This window comes from Dermacentor andersoni, chromosome 10 (assembly GCF_023375885.2).
Source record: "Dermacentor andersoni chromosome 10, qqDerAnde1_hic_scaffold, whole genome shotgun sequence".
In the NCBI taxonomy this organism is placed as follows: domain Eukaryota; kingdom Metazoa; phylum Arthropoda; class Arachnida; order Ixodida; family Ixodidae; genus Dermacentor; species Dermacentor andersoni.
Window position 1 is genome coordinate 52,149,948 of NC_092823.1, and position 13,061 is coordinate 52,163,008.

Here is a 13,061-nt window from a genome sequence, read left to right on the forward strand (position 1 = left end):
AAATTATATATTCAAAATTTCTACTTACCGACTCCTCGTCAGAATTGATGCGCGCCAACGACATTGTTCAACTTCAGTTTAGAAGGCGAAATTCTCGTTTAGATTTTCTTTAATTACTTCGCAACAATAAAATCCGACTGAACCTTTAACGTACGTACCTTTCCCCAATGCCAGCAAGAAATACATGATTCTATCACAAAGATTTATTATCGCCGCTTTCTGCACGGACCGATATGTATAAACATTCATTTTTTCCACGCACCATAGATGACTGGAATTCATTAACCGTATTTAGCCTGCCCCCTTGAATCTAATTTATGTTTATGTTTATGTCACTTATGTTTTTACAATCTCTCCATGTTATTATATTGTATACTTCCCTGTTATATTACTGTATTGCTATATATCTCTGTTGTTATATTGTTACTATATTATCTTATTCTTTTGTTGCTGTGATTTTGCCTTTGCATTATTGTGCCCTTCCTGCCTGGCTCTAACTATGGTCTGCGGTATGTACATAAATAAAAGACGCGCACTGGGCCAACTTCATTTTGCACAGCGCAGCAGACTGCCTCCGACGCGTCCGATGCCTGCATGCGAAATCGCACGTGATTGTATTCCCGAAATCGATCGCTCGACGACGCCTGCTTGGAGCGATCACGTCGCCCACCGCGGCATCATTGATGTGGCATCATTTGACATGCAAGACATGAAAAAGCAGGATATCAGGTACCCCTTATACGCATAAAATTTCGTGCCGAGCTGCTTGGGCTTCGATTTCTGAAAGTTTGTTTCGGCTGATGGTGCTTCTCATCTGACTCTATAGGGAGCTGGGAATGCGGTTAGCGCATAATAACGCGTGCCGGCTGTGACCAGCGAAATGTTTCACACGAAGAACAATATTTGTCGCGATCATTACACAGCTGAACCTCGCAATAACGAAATCTGCAGGGAACGCGAAAAAATTCGCTTTCGCGAGAATTTCGTTGTTGCGAAAAGAGACAACACAGATAAGCAATGCATCGCAGAACAACACTTTACTGTCATGATTCCGCTAGCCTACTTTGGGAATGGAATGGAATGGAAAACTTTATTGACTCTTTTAAGGTTTTAGCTGGTCGAGGCCGAAGTCTTCATTCTTGAAGCTTGGGTCCTCTTCAGCCATGGATGGGCCCCTAGTCCAGGGCTAGCTTTGCTCGAGGACATAGAACCGCATTGCCGACAGTACAAAGGGCGCTGCACACGTCGACAGTGGCAGTACAGTCATGGCCCAGTATTCTCGGTCAATTGCTTTCGGAGATTCGATTCCTTTTGCGAGATTTTGCGTAACTCGGCACCCGACGCAGAGCAACAGCGCATGCAGCAGCATTTCTCCAGCGCACGCTGTTGCCAGTAGGCGCCGACGCGTTCGGTTCCGAGCGCAAAGTGTTCGTATCTCGTGTACCCGAAGGCAAACGATCGAAATAACGGCCCTTCCGTGCAAATCTACGTCGGCGCCGAATCCGCACGCGATGCCTGTCGGGTGGCACCAAATCCAGCGTTCTTGAAACAAGGGATGCATATTCCCGGACGATCGCTCAATCATGGGCTGATGCGTGACACTCCATATGCTGCGACCGCCATCTCTAGCGCCATGAACAATTCCATGTCGGCGGGTGGCGGATTTCCTTGTTTTTTGCTGCATTTTTTCTCACCGAAGCGCACATAACGCAGTGCACTGCCGCAATCGGCGATTGTTGTTCGAAACGCGCGTTCAGTTCGCATTCAGTTTCGCGTCAAGCGATTGGCCTGGCCTCGCCGAGGCGTCAGCCGCGGGGAACGCAAACTGAACGCGTGTTTCGAACAACGATCCAAGATCTCACCTAGTATGCGTGCATCGTCGTCACATGCGTCACATGCGTCATCAGCGTCACAGACCTGCGACGCTGCAGAGGGTGCTAAGAATCCCTGGCTCCGGACAGGCCGCCATTGGAATATGAACCTGGCAACGTTTAACGCAAGAACATTATCTAGTGAGGCGAGTCTAGCAGTGCTATTGGAAGAATTAGAGGGCAGTAAATGGGATATAATAGGGCTCAGTGAAGTTAGGAGGCCAAAAGAAGCATATACAGTGTTAAGGAGCGGGCACGTCCTGTGCTACCGGGGCTTAGCGGAGAGACGAGAACTAGGAGTCGGATTCCTGATTAATAAGAATATAGCTGGTAACATACAGGAATTCTATAGCATTAACGAGAGGGTGGCATGTCTTGTTGTGAAACTTAATAAGAGGTACAAAATGAAGGTTGTACAGGTCTACGCCCCTACATCCAGTCATGATGACCAGGAAGTCGAAAGCTTCTACGAAGACGTGGAATCGGCGATGGGTAGAGTGAAAACAAAATACACTATACTGATGGGCGATTTCAATGCCAAGGTAGGCAAGAAGCATGCTGGAGACAAGGCAGTGGGGGAATATGGCATAGGCACTAGGAATAGCAGGGGGGAGGTATTAGTAGAGTTTGCAGAACAGAATAATATGAGGATAATGAATACCTTCTTCCGCAAGCGGAATAACCGAAAGTGGACATGGAGGAGCCCGAACGGCGAGACTAGAAATGAAATAGATTTCATACTCTGCGCTAACCCTGGCATCATACAAGATGTGGACGTGCTCGGTAAGGTGCGCTGCAGTGACCACAGGATGGTAAGAACTCGAATTAGCCTAGACCTGAGGAGGGAACGGAGGAAACTGGTACATAAGAAGCCGATCAATGAGTTAGCGCTAAGAGGGAAAATAGAGGAATTCCAGATCAAGCTACAGAACAGGTATTCGGCTTTAAGCCACGAAGAGGATCTTAGTGTTGAAGCAATGAACGACAATCTTGTGGGCATCATTAAGGAGTGTGCAATAGAAGTCGGTGGTAACTCCGTTAGACAGGATACCAGTAAGCTATCGCAGGAGACGAAAGATCTGATCAAGAAACGCCAATGTATGAAAGCCTCTAACCCTACAGCTAGAATAGAACTGGCAGAACTTTCGAAGTTAATCAACAAGCGTAAGACAGCTGACATAAGGAAGTATAACATGGATAGAATTGAACAAGCTCTCAGGAACGGAGGAAGCCTAAAAGCAGTGAAGAAGAAACTAGGAATTGGCAAGAATCAGATGTATGCGCTAAGAGACAAAGCCGGCAATATCATTACTAATATGGATGAGATAGTTCAAGTGGCTGAGGAGTTCTATAGAGATTTATACAGTACGAGTGGCACCCACGATGATAATGGAAGAGAGAATAATCTAGAGGAATTCGATATCCCAGAAGTAACGCCGGAAGAAGTAAAGAAAGCCTTGGGAGCTATGCAAAGGGGGAAGGCAGCTGGGGAGGATCAGGTAACAGCAGATTTGCTGAAGGATGGTGGGCAGATTGTTCTAGAAAAACTGGCCAGCCTCTATACGCAATGCCTCAAGACCTCGAGCGTACCGGAATCTTGGAAGAACGCTAACATAATCCTAATCCATAAGAAAGGCGACGCCAAAGACTTGAAAAATTATAGACCGATCAGCTTACTGTCCGTTGCCTACAAAGTATTTACTAAGGTAATTGCAAATAGAATCCGGAACACCTTAGACTTCCGTCAACCAAAGGACCAGGCAGGATTCCGTAAAGGCTACTCAACAATAGATCATATTCACACTATCAATCAGGTGATAGAGAAATGTGCGGAATATAACCAACCATTATATATAGCTTTCATTGATTACGAGAAAGCGTTTGATTCAGTCGAAACCTCAGCAGTCATGGAGGCATTGCGGAATCAGGGTGTAGACGAGCCGTATGTAAAAATACTGAAAGATATCTATAGCGGCTCCACAGCCACTGTACTCCTCCATAAAGAAAGCAACAAAATCCCAATAAAGAAAGGCGTCAGGCAGGGAGATACGATCTCTCCAATGCTATTCACAGCGTGTTTACAGGAGGTATTCAGAGACCTGGATTGGGAAGAATTGGGGATAAGAGTAAATGGAGAATACCTTAGTAACTTGCGCTTCGCTGATGATATTGCCTTGCTTAGTAACTCAGGGGACCAACTGCAATGCATGCTCACTGATCTGGAGAGGCAGAGCAGAAGGGTGGGACTAAAAATGAATCTGCAGAAAACTAAAGTAATGTTTAACAGTCTCGGAAGGGAACAGCAGTTTACGATAGGTAGCGAGGCACTGGAAGTGGTAAGAGAATACATCTACTTAGGACAGGTAGTGACTGCTGATCCAGATCATGAGAGTGAAATAATCAGAAGAATAAGAATGGGCTGGGGTGCGTTTGGCAGGCATTCGCAGATCATGAACAGCAGGTTGCCATTATCCCTCAAGAGAAAAGTGTATAACAGCTGTGTCTTACCAGTACTCACGTACGGGGCAGAAACCTGGAGGCTTACGAAAAGGGTTCTACTTAAATTGAGGACGACGCAACGAGCTATGGAAAGAAAAATGATAGGTGTAACGTTAAGGGATAAGAAAAGAGCAGATTGGGTGAGGGAACAAACGCGCGTTAATGACATCTTAGTTGAAATCAAGAAAAAGAAATGGGCATGGGCAGGACATGTAATGAGGAGGGAAGATAACCGATGGTCATTAAGGGTTACGGACTGGATTCCGAGGGAAGGGAAGCGTAGCAGGGGGCGACAGAAAGTTAGGTGGGCAGATGAGATTAGGAAGTTTGGAGGGTCAACATGGCCACAATTAGTACATGACCGGGGTAGTTGGAGAAGTATGGGAGAGGCCTTTGCCCTGCAGTGGGCGTAATCAGGCTGATGATGATGATGATGATGATGTCGTCACATGCGGCTAGTGACATGCATGCTGCTTCAAACGGGAGATCAACAAACAATATGGCGGCCATGACGTGTGTCCAGCTCACTGACCGCTTCCGGCGCTTGGTTAATTGTTTTTGTGAACAAAAATGGTGGCGCCCACACAAATGTAATGGGGTGGTATTTCATGCAGTTTTAGTGCAAAACAATCTCATTTGAGCACATTTTAGAGCCTGCTAGCCTTACGCGAGTAGGTAATATGTAGACTTACGTTCCGGCAAATTTCGTTGATGCGGGATTGCAGTTCAGCGACATTTCGTTGCCGAGAGGTACGAAATGCATTGAATCCTACAAGCGTTCGCCGGGGATACGAAAATGTTTCGTTGTCGCGAGAATTTCGTTGCCACATTTCGTTACCGCGGGTTTCGACTGTAGCAATAAGCTAATGTACGCCAATGACTCATTCTTAATAACATCGGCCTACTTAGAAACAGGGTGTCGGAATGAAATGTTTTTCGTTCTGGTTGCAGTTTTGACCCACTAAAAATCTTAGGTTCCGTTCCCGTTATCCCGTTAAGCTCCGGAACGAAAAAAAGAAGTTCCCTAGTGGCTCATAACGGTTTTTGTTCGCATGCAAAAATTTTCGAAGTAGAGTAATGATAAACACATAGTATTTACGTTTCTCAATAATTAGTGAATTATTAAGTCTAAGATCATGCTCAGTGCGTTCACTCAAGGCACTGAGCATGATCTCAGAAGCAGCGCGTCATCGAGTGTACTCGCCGAAATGCGAGACCGCTGTTCGGATAAAACGAATTTAAACGAATAATAAACCTTCGGAAACAAAGCGTTGTACCAGTAGGATACGAAACGATAAGCTCTTCAGCACGCAAGGAATGGGTTTTGCTACGATGCCGACCAGCTAGTGCACCGAGCTGCAGGCTAAGATCAGCGGAGCGCTTGCACTATCCCCATAGAATAAAGAACCAGCTATCCCTGCCTAAGCTACGCACTAATTCTGACGTTGCCTGATGTACGTCGGTTGTTTCGGATTGCCGACTGTTCCCTTGAACCAGAAACTGACCAGAAATATTTCGGTTTCACTGCGAAACGAAATAATAAATCACGGTACGTTTACCTTCTCGTTCCGGTCAAAAATTTCCTTTTGTTTCGTTCCGACAGGCTGCTTAGAATACATTGGTTTCGAACTGCCCCCCAAACATACAACGTATGTTTGGGGGGAGCGACCTAACTGTGATGCCTTGGCTAACTGCCGAAAAAGATATGCGCGAAAGAATACCACCACAGCAAGATGAACCGACAATGCACCGCACTATATGTGAACGCGGCCTCTACAACTCGCGGGGAACACGATGCAGATAACATGCACGCATGAGAGCGCGGCACGCTGTTCACGGCCGGGAAGAAGCCTTCGCGGGACACAAACACACGTACACAAAAGCTTCACATCGCTCACTGCCGCTCGTATCGCACCGCCTCGCAATGCGGAACGGTGCGTTAGAAACTAAGAAGACAACGCTAGAAGTAAGGAAATCCGACGATAACCGTAGCCATCGCGGTAAAGTCATCAAGCGCCCGCGCTGCAATCCGTCAAGTCCCCACAAAGATGGCGTCGAGCGCTCATCGCCTCTCTTAGTCGTCTGCTAGCCAGAGAACTTCCAGAGAGCAGCCAGACCAAAATCGTCCTGGCTGGTTCTGGCAGCGTGCGGGCAGCCAGAACCGTACAGCCCGAGCAAAACGAACTGCCGGCTGAAGTGCGTGGCGCGGTGCGCGGAGCAATCCGAGAAAAGCGAAGGCGCTCTGGCTGGCTCTGGCAGCCCGCGGGTAGCCAGAAGTGAAAAATCGAAGAAGCCCATTAATGGTTTCGTATTCCTGCGCTTTCGCGCTAAGGCAATGTGCGGCGCGCCGCCAAAAGCGCCATCTCGTTCCATCTAGAGCAATCTGCCCTGCGACAAGGGTGTACAAAGGCGAGTGCGAATACATATCTCCATAAACATATCCTTTGAGGTACTGAATGACCGAGTGCGGAACTGAAACCATGGTGGGTTGGCAAAGTAAGCTTCGCATTAGAACAAACGTTCACAAGTATTCATTTACGTGTCCTCACCTAGTATCCTAAGGCTGTAAAGTCACCAATGGATATTTCAGACGGTGATTTTTCGCCTATGCTAGATTATTCAGACTTATTCACGGCACTGCCGTGGACCCGCCAAAGACAATGCATAACTGCGTCCAACGTTTTGGGAACCAAACGATATCGTTCAATAATCAGCCCTCATGTGGCTGCATTTGTCATAAAGATGCTATATAAAGATACCTTAGCTTTAGAGAACGAGTCTTTTTTTCTGAGTGGGGTTCAAACTAAGGGTGGGCAAATATTCAAATATTGATTGAATATTACAGACCAAGTATTTCTATTCAAAAATGAACTATTCGGAATTTTCGAACAATGAAACAAAATATTTTGCTAGTGGCTGTTAAAGTCATGTTGCTGTGGCAGAGAACAAAGTACTGCAAGCCATCGAAAGTACAAAATAGACACCAGTTTTCAAAGCAACGCAGAAACAAAATGAGTAAGGCAAGCTTATTTTCAATTGCATGTCAGAAGCAAACGATAACCTGTGATTCTTGCCTATAGTAGGTATTTTATTGTTTCTTGCAGCCTAGCCACGGTGCAATCTTATTTTTTACACTACATCAAGTGTTTTCCTCACAAGGGCATTTTTAAATGTTTACACGATACACAGGTCTTTCAGCAGCTTTTTCCTTTCTTTTTCCACTATTGCATGCCGACCTTTTTCTTTTTCAACAATCATTTATTTGACTTTCTTGGTAAGCTAGTCATACAGCAGCCTTTCATTTTTGGGCAGCTTGTTTGCAACTAAGCTCTAAAGATACTGAGGCTATCCATGCAGTTCTTCTAATGGCAATAAGTGATATATTGCATTTAAAACTGATCCTACGTGTTCGTGATAGTTGGCTCTTTTTTCGCTGTCGGCACAAGCGTGGTACCTAATTATGCCAAAATAAATATTTCTCCTGTAAATATATGCATCTGCCTTTTGGCCATTCGATATTCGATAGTTACTATTCATATTCAAAAAAGTTTATATTCCACAGTTCTAGTTTAACTCATTATTTTTCACTTGTGAGCCAGGTATTTTAACCTGAGCATCAAGGCATTTTCATTGAAGTAGAAGAATCATCGGAGCATGTAATGCAGCTTGATGCACATGTGACAAGGCAATGAGCTCCACCCCTTTTTGCCTGCTTCCCAAACGAACACAGCCAAACACAGCTGCAAGCACTAGCGCAATATGTGCAACAGTGAAAACGCAGATGTCTTCGCATGTGCAGCAAGGTTCCTTGTGTTAAGCATCCAGTAAACCTCAAATGCTTGTCAGAGGGAATGTCAGTGAATAAACAGTATCTGCATCTTCTGATACAGTGCAACATATACTGTAAATGGCATAAGCAAATTGTGAAGCGCTTATGTAAACGCACTTATCAGAGGACATTTACGTGTGCCTTGGCTTTAACCAGCACATCTTTGTTCACTCTCAAAAGAAAATGCCCATAATTTTTTTATGGTTTTACTCTTTATTGAAAACTGCAGCCTGCATCCAGGCAAGGTTTAACAAGCAAAGATCGGTGCCCCTTTAGGCAACAGAATATTCATACAGCAACAACGTACAGGAGAAACAAACAGAACAGTGTGGCAAGGAGAGCAGCAGTCAACACCATCTTCAAGTAATCTTGAAGATATGAACATACAACTGTGAGGACAAACACAGGCAAACATTTCCTAAGGCAAAATTTCTCTAAGGAACATCACTAGACTCAAATATTATACTTGCACAGGTTCAAAAAAAGAAAACTGAAAACCATACACCAAAATTGCAGTTCAAGCCATTCACATAATCTCTTTCAGCATGCAAGTCATAAGAAAGGCATCGACTTTCACTCTGTCACATCATACAAGAGCTGCAGCAACAAGCTCTCTGTGAAAGAGAAAAATAAAGCAAAGGGAAAGCACCTCTCTGTATTTACACTGCGCTTTCCCTTTGCATGTATGGATCTGGTAATACTTATTTAAAGTCTATTTGTTTAAGAAATTCATGCAAATATTGCTGGGGAAACGGAATTATGCCTGCGACACTGCATAAGAACTGAATTGTACCTGCGACACTGCATAACATACGGAAACAAAAAGTGAGAAATTAGTATGGCTCAGATCTTCATTAGCGTATAATCAATATTATATCTGCGGAATGCACATAAGCATTCCGTGGATGCTCTATGTACCTTTATTAGACTCTCTTCTATACAGAGTAATGGCAATATTTTAAGCACAGTCATGCAGACTTTGGAGTATTGCCTAGTCACATATTAAGCAAAAGTCTACGCGAAAGACAGGTTTATGTGTATCTAGTATCGTACAACACCGTGATATTGTTTGTCCATGTCAACACATCCAGTCTCTTCTTCCATTGCTTCCTACATTGTCGTTGAGGTAACACAGGCAGCACAGAAAACATCATCAATAGAACTACATCATCATGTCGGATGAAAATATATGTGCCTCTGTGACAAAGACATCTAAACACACAACCGAGCCTGGAACATGTAAGTATGCACTTGCTGATCAACTAGGCACTGTTGAACAAAGGTCAAAGCAGTTGAGAAGCAGAGTGCTGCTGTTTGTAAACAGGTTAGTGAAGCTAGTATGTCTAAAAGAAACATGCACAACTGCAGGAAAAGCTACTCAAAGACACTGTCCTCATACATACTTTTACACAATCTTTATCGAGCATGACGAGTCTAGAACCCACAACACAACATGCCGTCCCTATTGCATTGTGATTGCTACTGCGCGGTCGATGGAGCTCTCCGCGCAAAATCTAGCACTTCTTGTGAACAGCATGGCTGTCAGATCACATGGAAGACACAACCTTATTTCCGACAGACTAGATCGGCACAATGATTGGCATTTGTTGCTGATGTGATATCTCGTATGATGCACGTATGCAGACTTGCATTGAAGTTCTTTCAGCCTTTGCACATGCAACATACGCAATGGGTTTCGCTTATGCAAACTGCAAACAGCTTAGATATGCAGTACACAAAGATTCAACACCACTGTCAACGTTTTTAGTATTACTTCTCAACAGAGATCTCTCGTTAGCGTCCGTGCCACAAAACTGAGGCACTGAGTATGTGATAATAACCTCTGTAAAGTGACACTTGTCATTTATTCTTTGGATGTAAATGTCTATGGCAAATTTGGGTGTCAATAGCTCACAAACACTACAGTTATTTTTCACTGTCAGAATTTGCAAATAATGTGGCACGTAGAGAGGAAATTTCTGGATCCATTTCATTCTTGGAAGTGAGTTGATTAAAGCAAAAAATTTTAAATAGTTGCAATTATCCACCGAACAATAGCGCAACAACGGAAAGCAAAAAATTAAAGAAAATAATCTTCAAATGCAATAGATGCACACTGTTATTTGCAGGCACAAGTCAATCTAGGCAACTTTTCAAGGTGTGTGAATTTTGGCACCTCAAAACATTGTTTTAACCCACCCCTTGAAATCAAGCAAAATGCTCTGCAGCGTACAATTTTGAACAGACGACTTTGAAAGAGCTTCATGTTATCTGCACTTGCCTGCAATTTGAAGATTATTTTCCCATGTTACATCACCTGCTAAACATTTCGAAGCCCCACTACTTCCTGCGTCAGTGACATGAATACAGGAAGTAATGCCTTGAACAACTGGTTTTAAATCTTTCTGGCTAAATGTGCTGATTGGTGAGGGATGAATGAGTTTGAAGAGGCGCTGGTTATCCCGCGCCCATTAGCTCGTCTTCATACTGTTTCCGGAAGCAGTCACCAACCGGGAAGAAGTCCCAGCAGCGTTTCTGATATAGCTCCCACACAAACGTTTCCTGTGGAGAGATGAAGGACACATCACAATTATACCCACTGAAATGACTAAGTGGCCATGAGTTGCTGCTAAAGCACAAGGTCGGGTGTCCAATTATAAGCTCTGAAGGATGAGTTTTGATGAGGGTAGAAGCAAAAATGCTCACGTACTGAGCTGCAAGTGAATGTTATGAACCCCAAATGGAGAATATTAAACTGTAGTTCACTTCTATCTCAGCTGGCATAACCTGGTTAATGCCTAACAAGGCATATATAATTTTAACATCATAATCACGCTACCCACATAGCACAAAAACAAAGGTGCTCACATTTAACATGACAGAAATTACAACAGCCCTAATTTTATGCTAAATCATCATGATAACCTAGGCCAAGCTGTGTGAAATTGTTGTAATTTACACAGTATATAAAAAAAACTGTACTAATGATTGATCTTGTGTTTAAAGGGCCTGTCACCAAGTTCCATAGGAAATTTTGGTTATACACTGGAAATCTTTAGGTATGTGTCCTCTAGAGAGCGTTTTACCACAAAAATGTTTCAAATCGGCTCATTAATAGCCAAGATAGAAATATTTCAGTGCCACGAACCCATGATTTCATGAGGTGAACTTCACTGCATAGAGAGACTCTCTCTCCACTCGTCCCTTCTAGCCTCTGCAAGCGAAATTCCTTCCCTGCATTCTCCCATACCAGACTTCGAGGATCGTGTGACGCATACGTCATGAGCCCCGCCTTCATTTTTTTTTCTCGCTTTTTTTTGCCGCACAGCACACTTCCACTGGCAGTGTCACAGGTGAGCTGTTGTGATTGTCTGGTTTCATGCAGCGCACGATTTTGCGCGCTGTGCATGAGGACACCTGACTAGTGGTATAAGTCAGTGCTACATGCATACTGAGGCAGACACAAGTGAATCACAGAGCGTGATCCCACGCTACTACACTGTAGAAAATCACATGGTTTCGGTGCCTGCGCATGTGACTGCATGATGTGGCAACAAACAGATGAAACGGAAGTACGTCTCTCTTGCTGCGGTGCGAAATAAAACAAAAACATACAGACATTCAGTTTGTGTGTTTTATTACTTCTTTTAATTTTAATTTGTCTATTCATGCAACATATTACACAAAAAACAGATGTTGCCTTGAATAATTCTCGAAGTCACGTGTCACCACGAGCAACGTCACACTGCAAATGCACTAGCACGTGTACGTCATGCTCTGGTTTAGAGTGCCGCAGCCACGAGGAAAAGGGAAAACGGCGTTCCATTTGGAATTTCAGATCTTTACGCGGTGCATAGCAATGCAATACTTTGTAGACACGATCGTTATCGCGCAATGTATGCTCTGCACTTGTCACCTAAAAATGGCCAGACTTGGTGAGGGCACCCTAGCAAATATTAACAAATATTAACATAGCCTGTATTAGTAGGCTATGCTCTTGAAACAGCAAAACCACCATGCCACACCACAATGCGCCACACCAACTAACAGCGTATACTCAGGTCCAGTTCCTTGTTCTTGGTAAGTAAGGAGTACATTGCATTCTGAAGGAACTAATGGTCTTATCTAGCCAGTTTTAATTTTTCTTGCCGAAAAACTGCCCCAGTACAAGAACCTTTCAAATCCATGGCGTCATACTGGTGTACCTGTGCTGAGGTTCCAGTGAAATTGAAACTTTATATGAAACAATGTCCTTCATGTTTATTTAATGTAGACAGTTTTGAAAGAATAAACGAATTCATTGCAAGTAACTTGCAAGACAATCACTACGTATGGCAGATGTGCAGCACAAATAAAAGAGTGAGAAGCACTTTACATGAAATCTGTAGGGGTGTAAATATTCTAAACTTTTGAATAAAAAATTGATTAGTGTCGTATTAGATTCAGTCTTCTAATTGAATTATCACTACTATACATAAATTTGAATATTTGTTACATATTTTTCACACATTTGTAAGAGTCAACTGTGTGCAAATGAACGTAAGTGGAGAAAAAGTACAATAAATTTCACCCATTGGGCATACTATAAGCATAAAACATGAAAACATCTGTAGTGGAGCAGGCTACATCGCTCAGGGAGCCATACTTTACTGGCCAGACAGCATACTTTCACACTCTAGAAAGAGTCCATTCTATGCAAGCAAACTGCTCGTGTTGTTCTCGATACCGTCAACAACCGATTATTCCTACACTAATAATTCGGGCATGCTTGATTATATAGTCAGCCCCGCAGCATCGCCACTGTTGCCCCACAGGCCTAATGTATAAGGGCTACCAAAATTTGGGACGCTTCACAACGTGTT

The 13,061-nt window shown here is 43.7% G+C and overlaps 1 protein-coding gene across 6 annotated transcripts in view; it reads right to left on the reverse strand.

Moving 5' to 3' along the window:
* Positions 1-8,392: 8,392 nt before the first annotated feature.
* RyR (Ryanodine receptor) overlaps positions 8,393-13,061 on the reverse strand; it is a 314,977-nt gene continuing 310,308 nt past the window's right edge. For all 6 annotated transcript variants that reach the window (XM_055062325.2, XM_055062323.2, XM_055062324.2 and 3 more), the window contains one exon: positions 8,393-10,761. In XM_055062325.2, the coding sequence (XP_054918300.2) occupies positions 10,657-10,761 (105 nt within the window). In that variant the 3' untranslated portion in view covers positions 8,393-10,656. The remainder of the gene's footprint in view (positions 10,762-13,061) is intronic.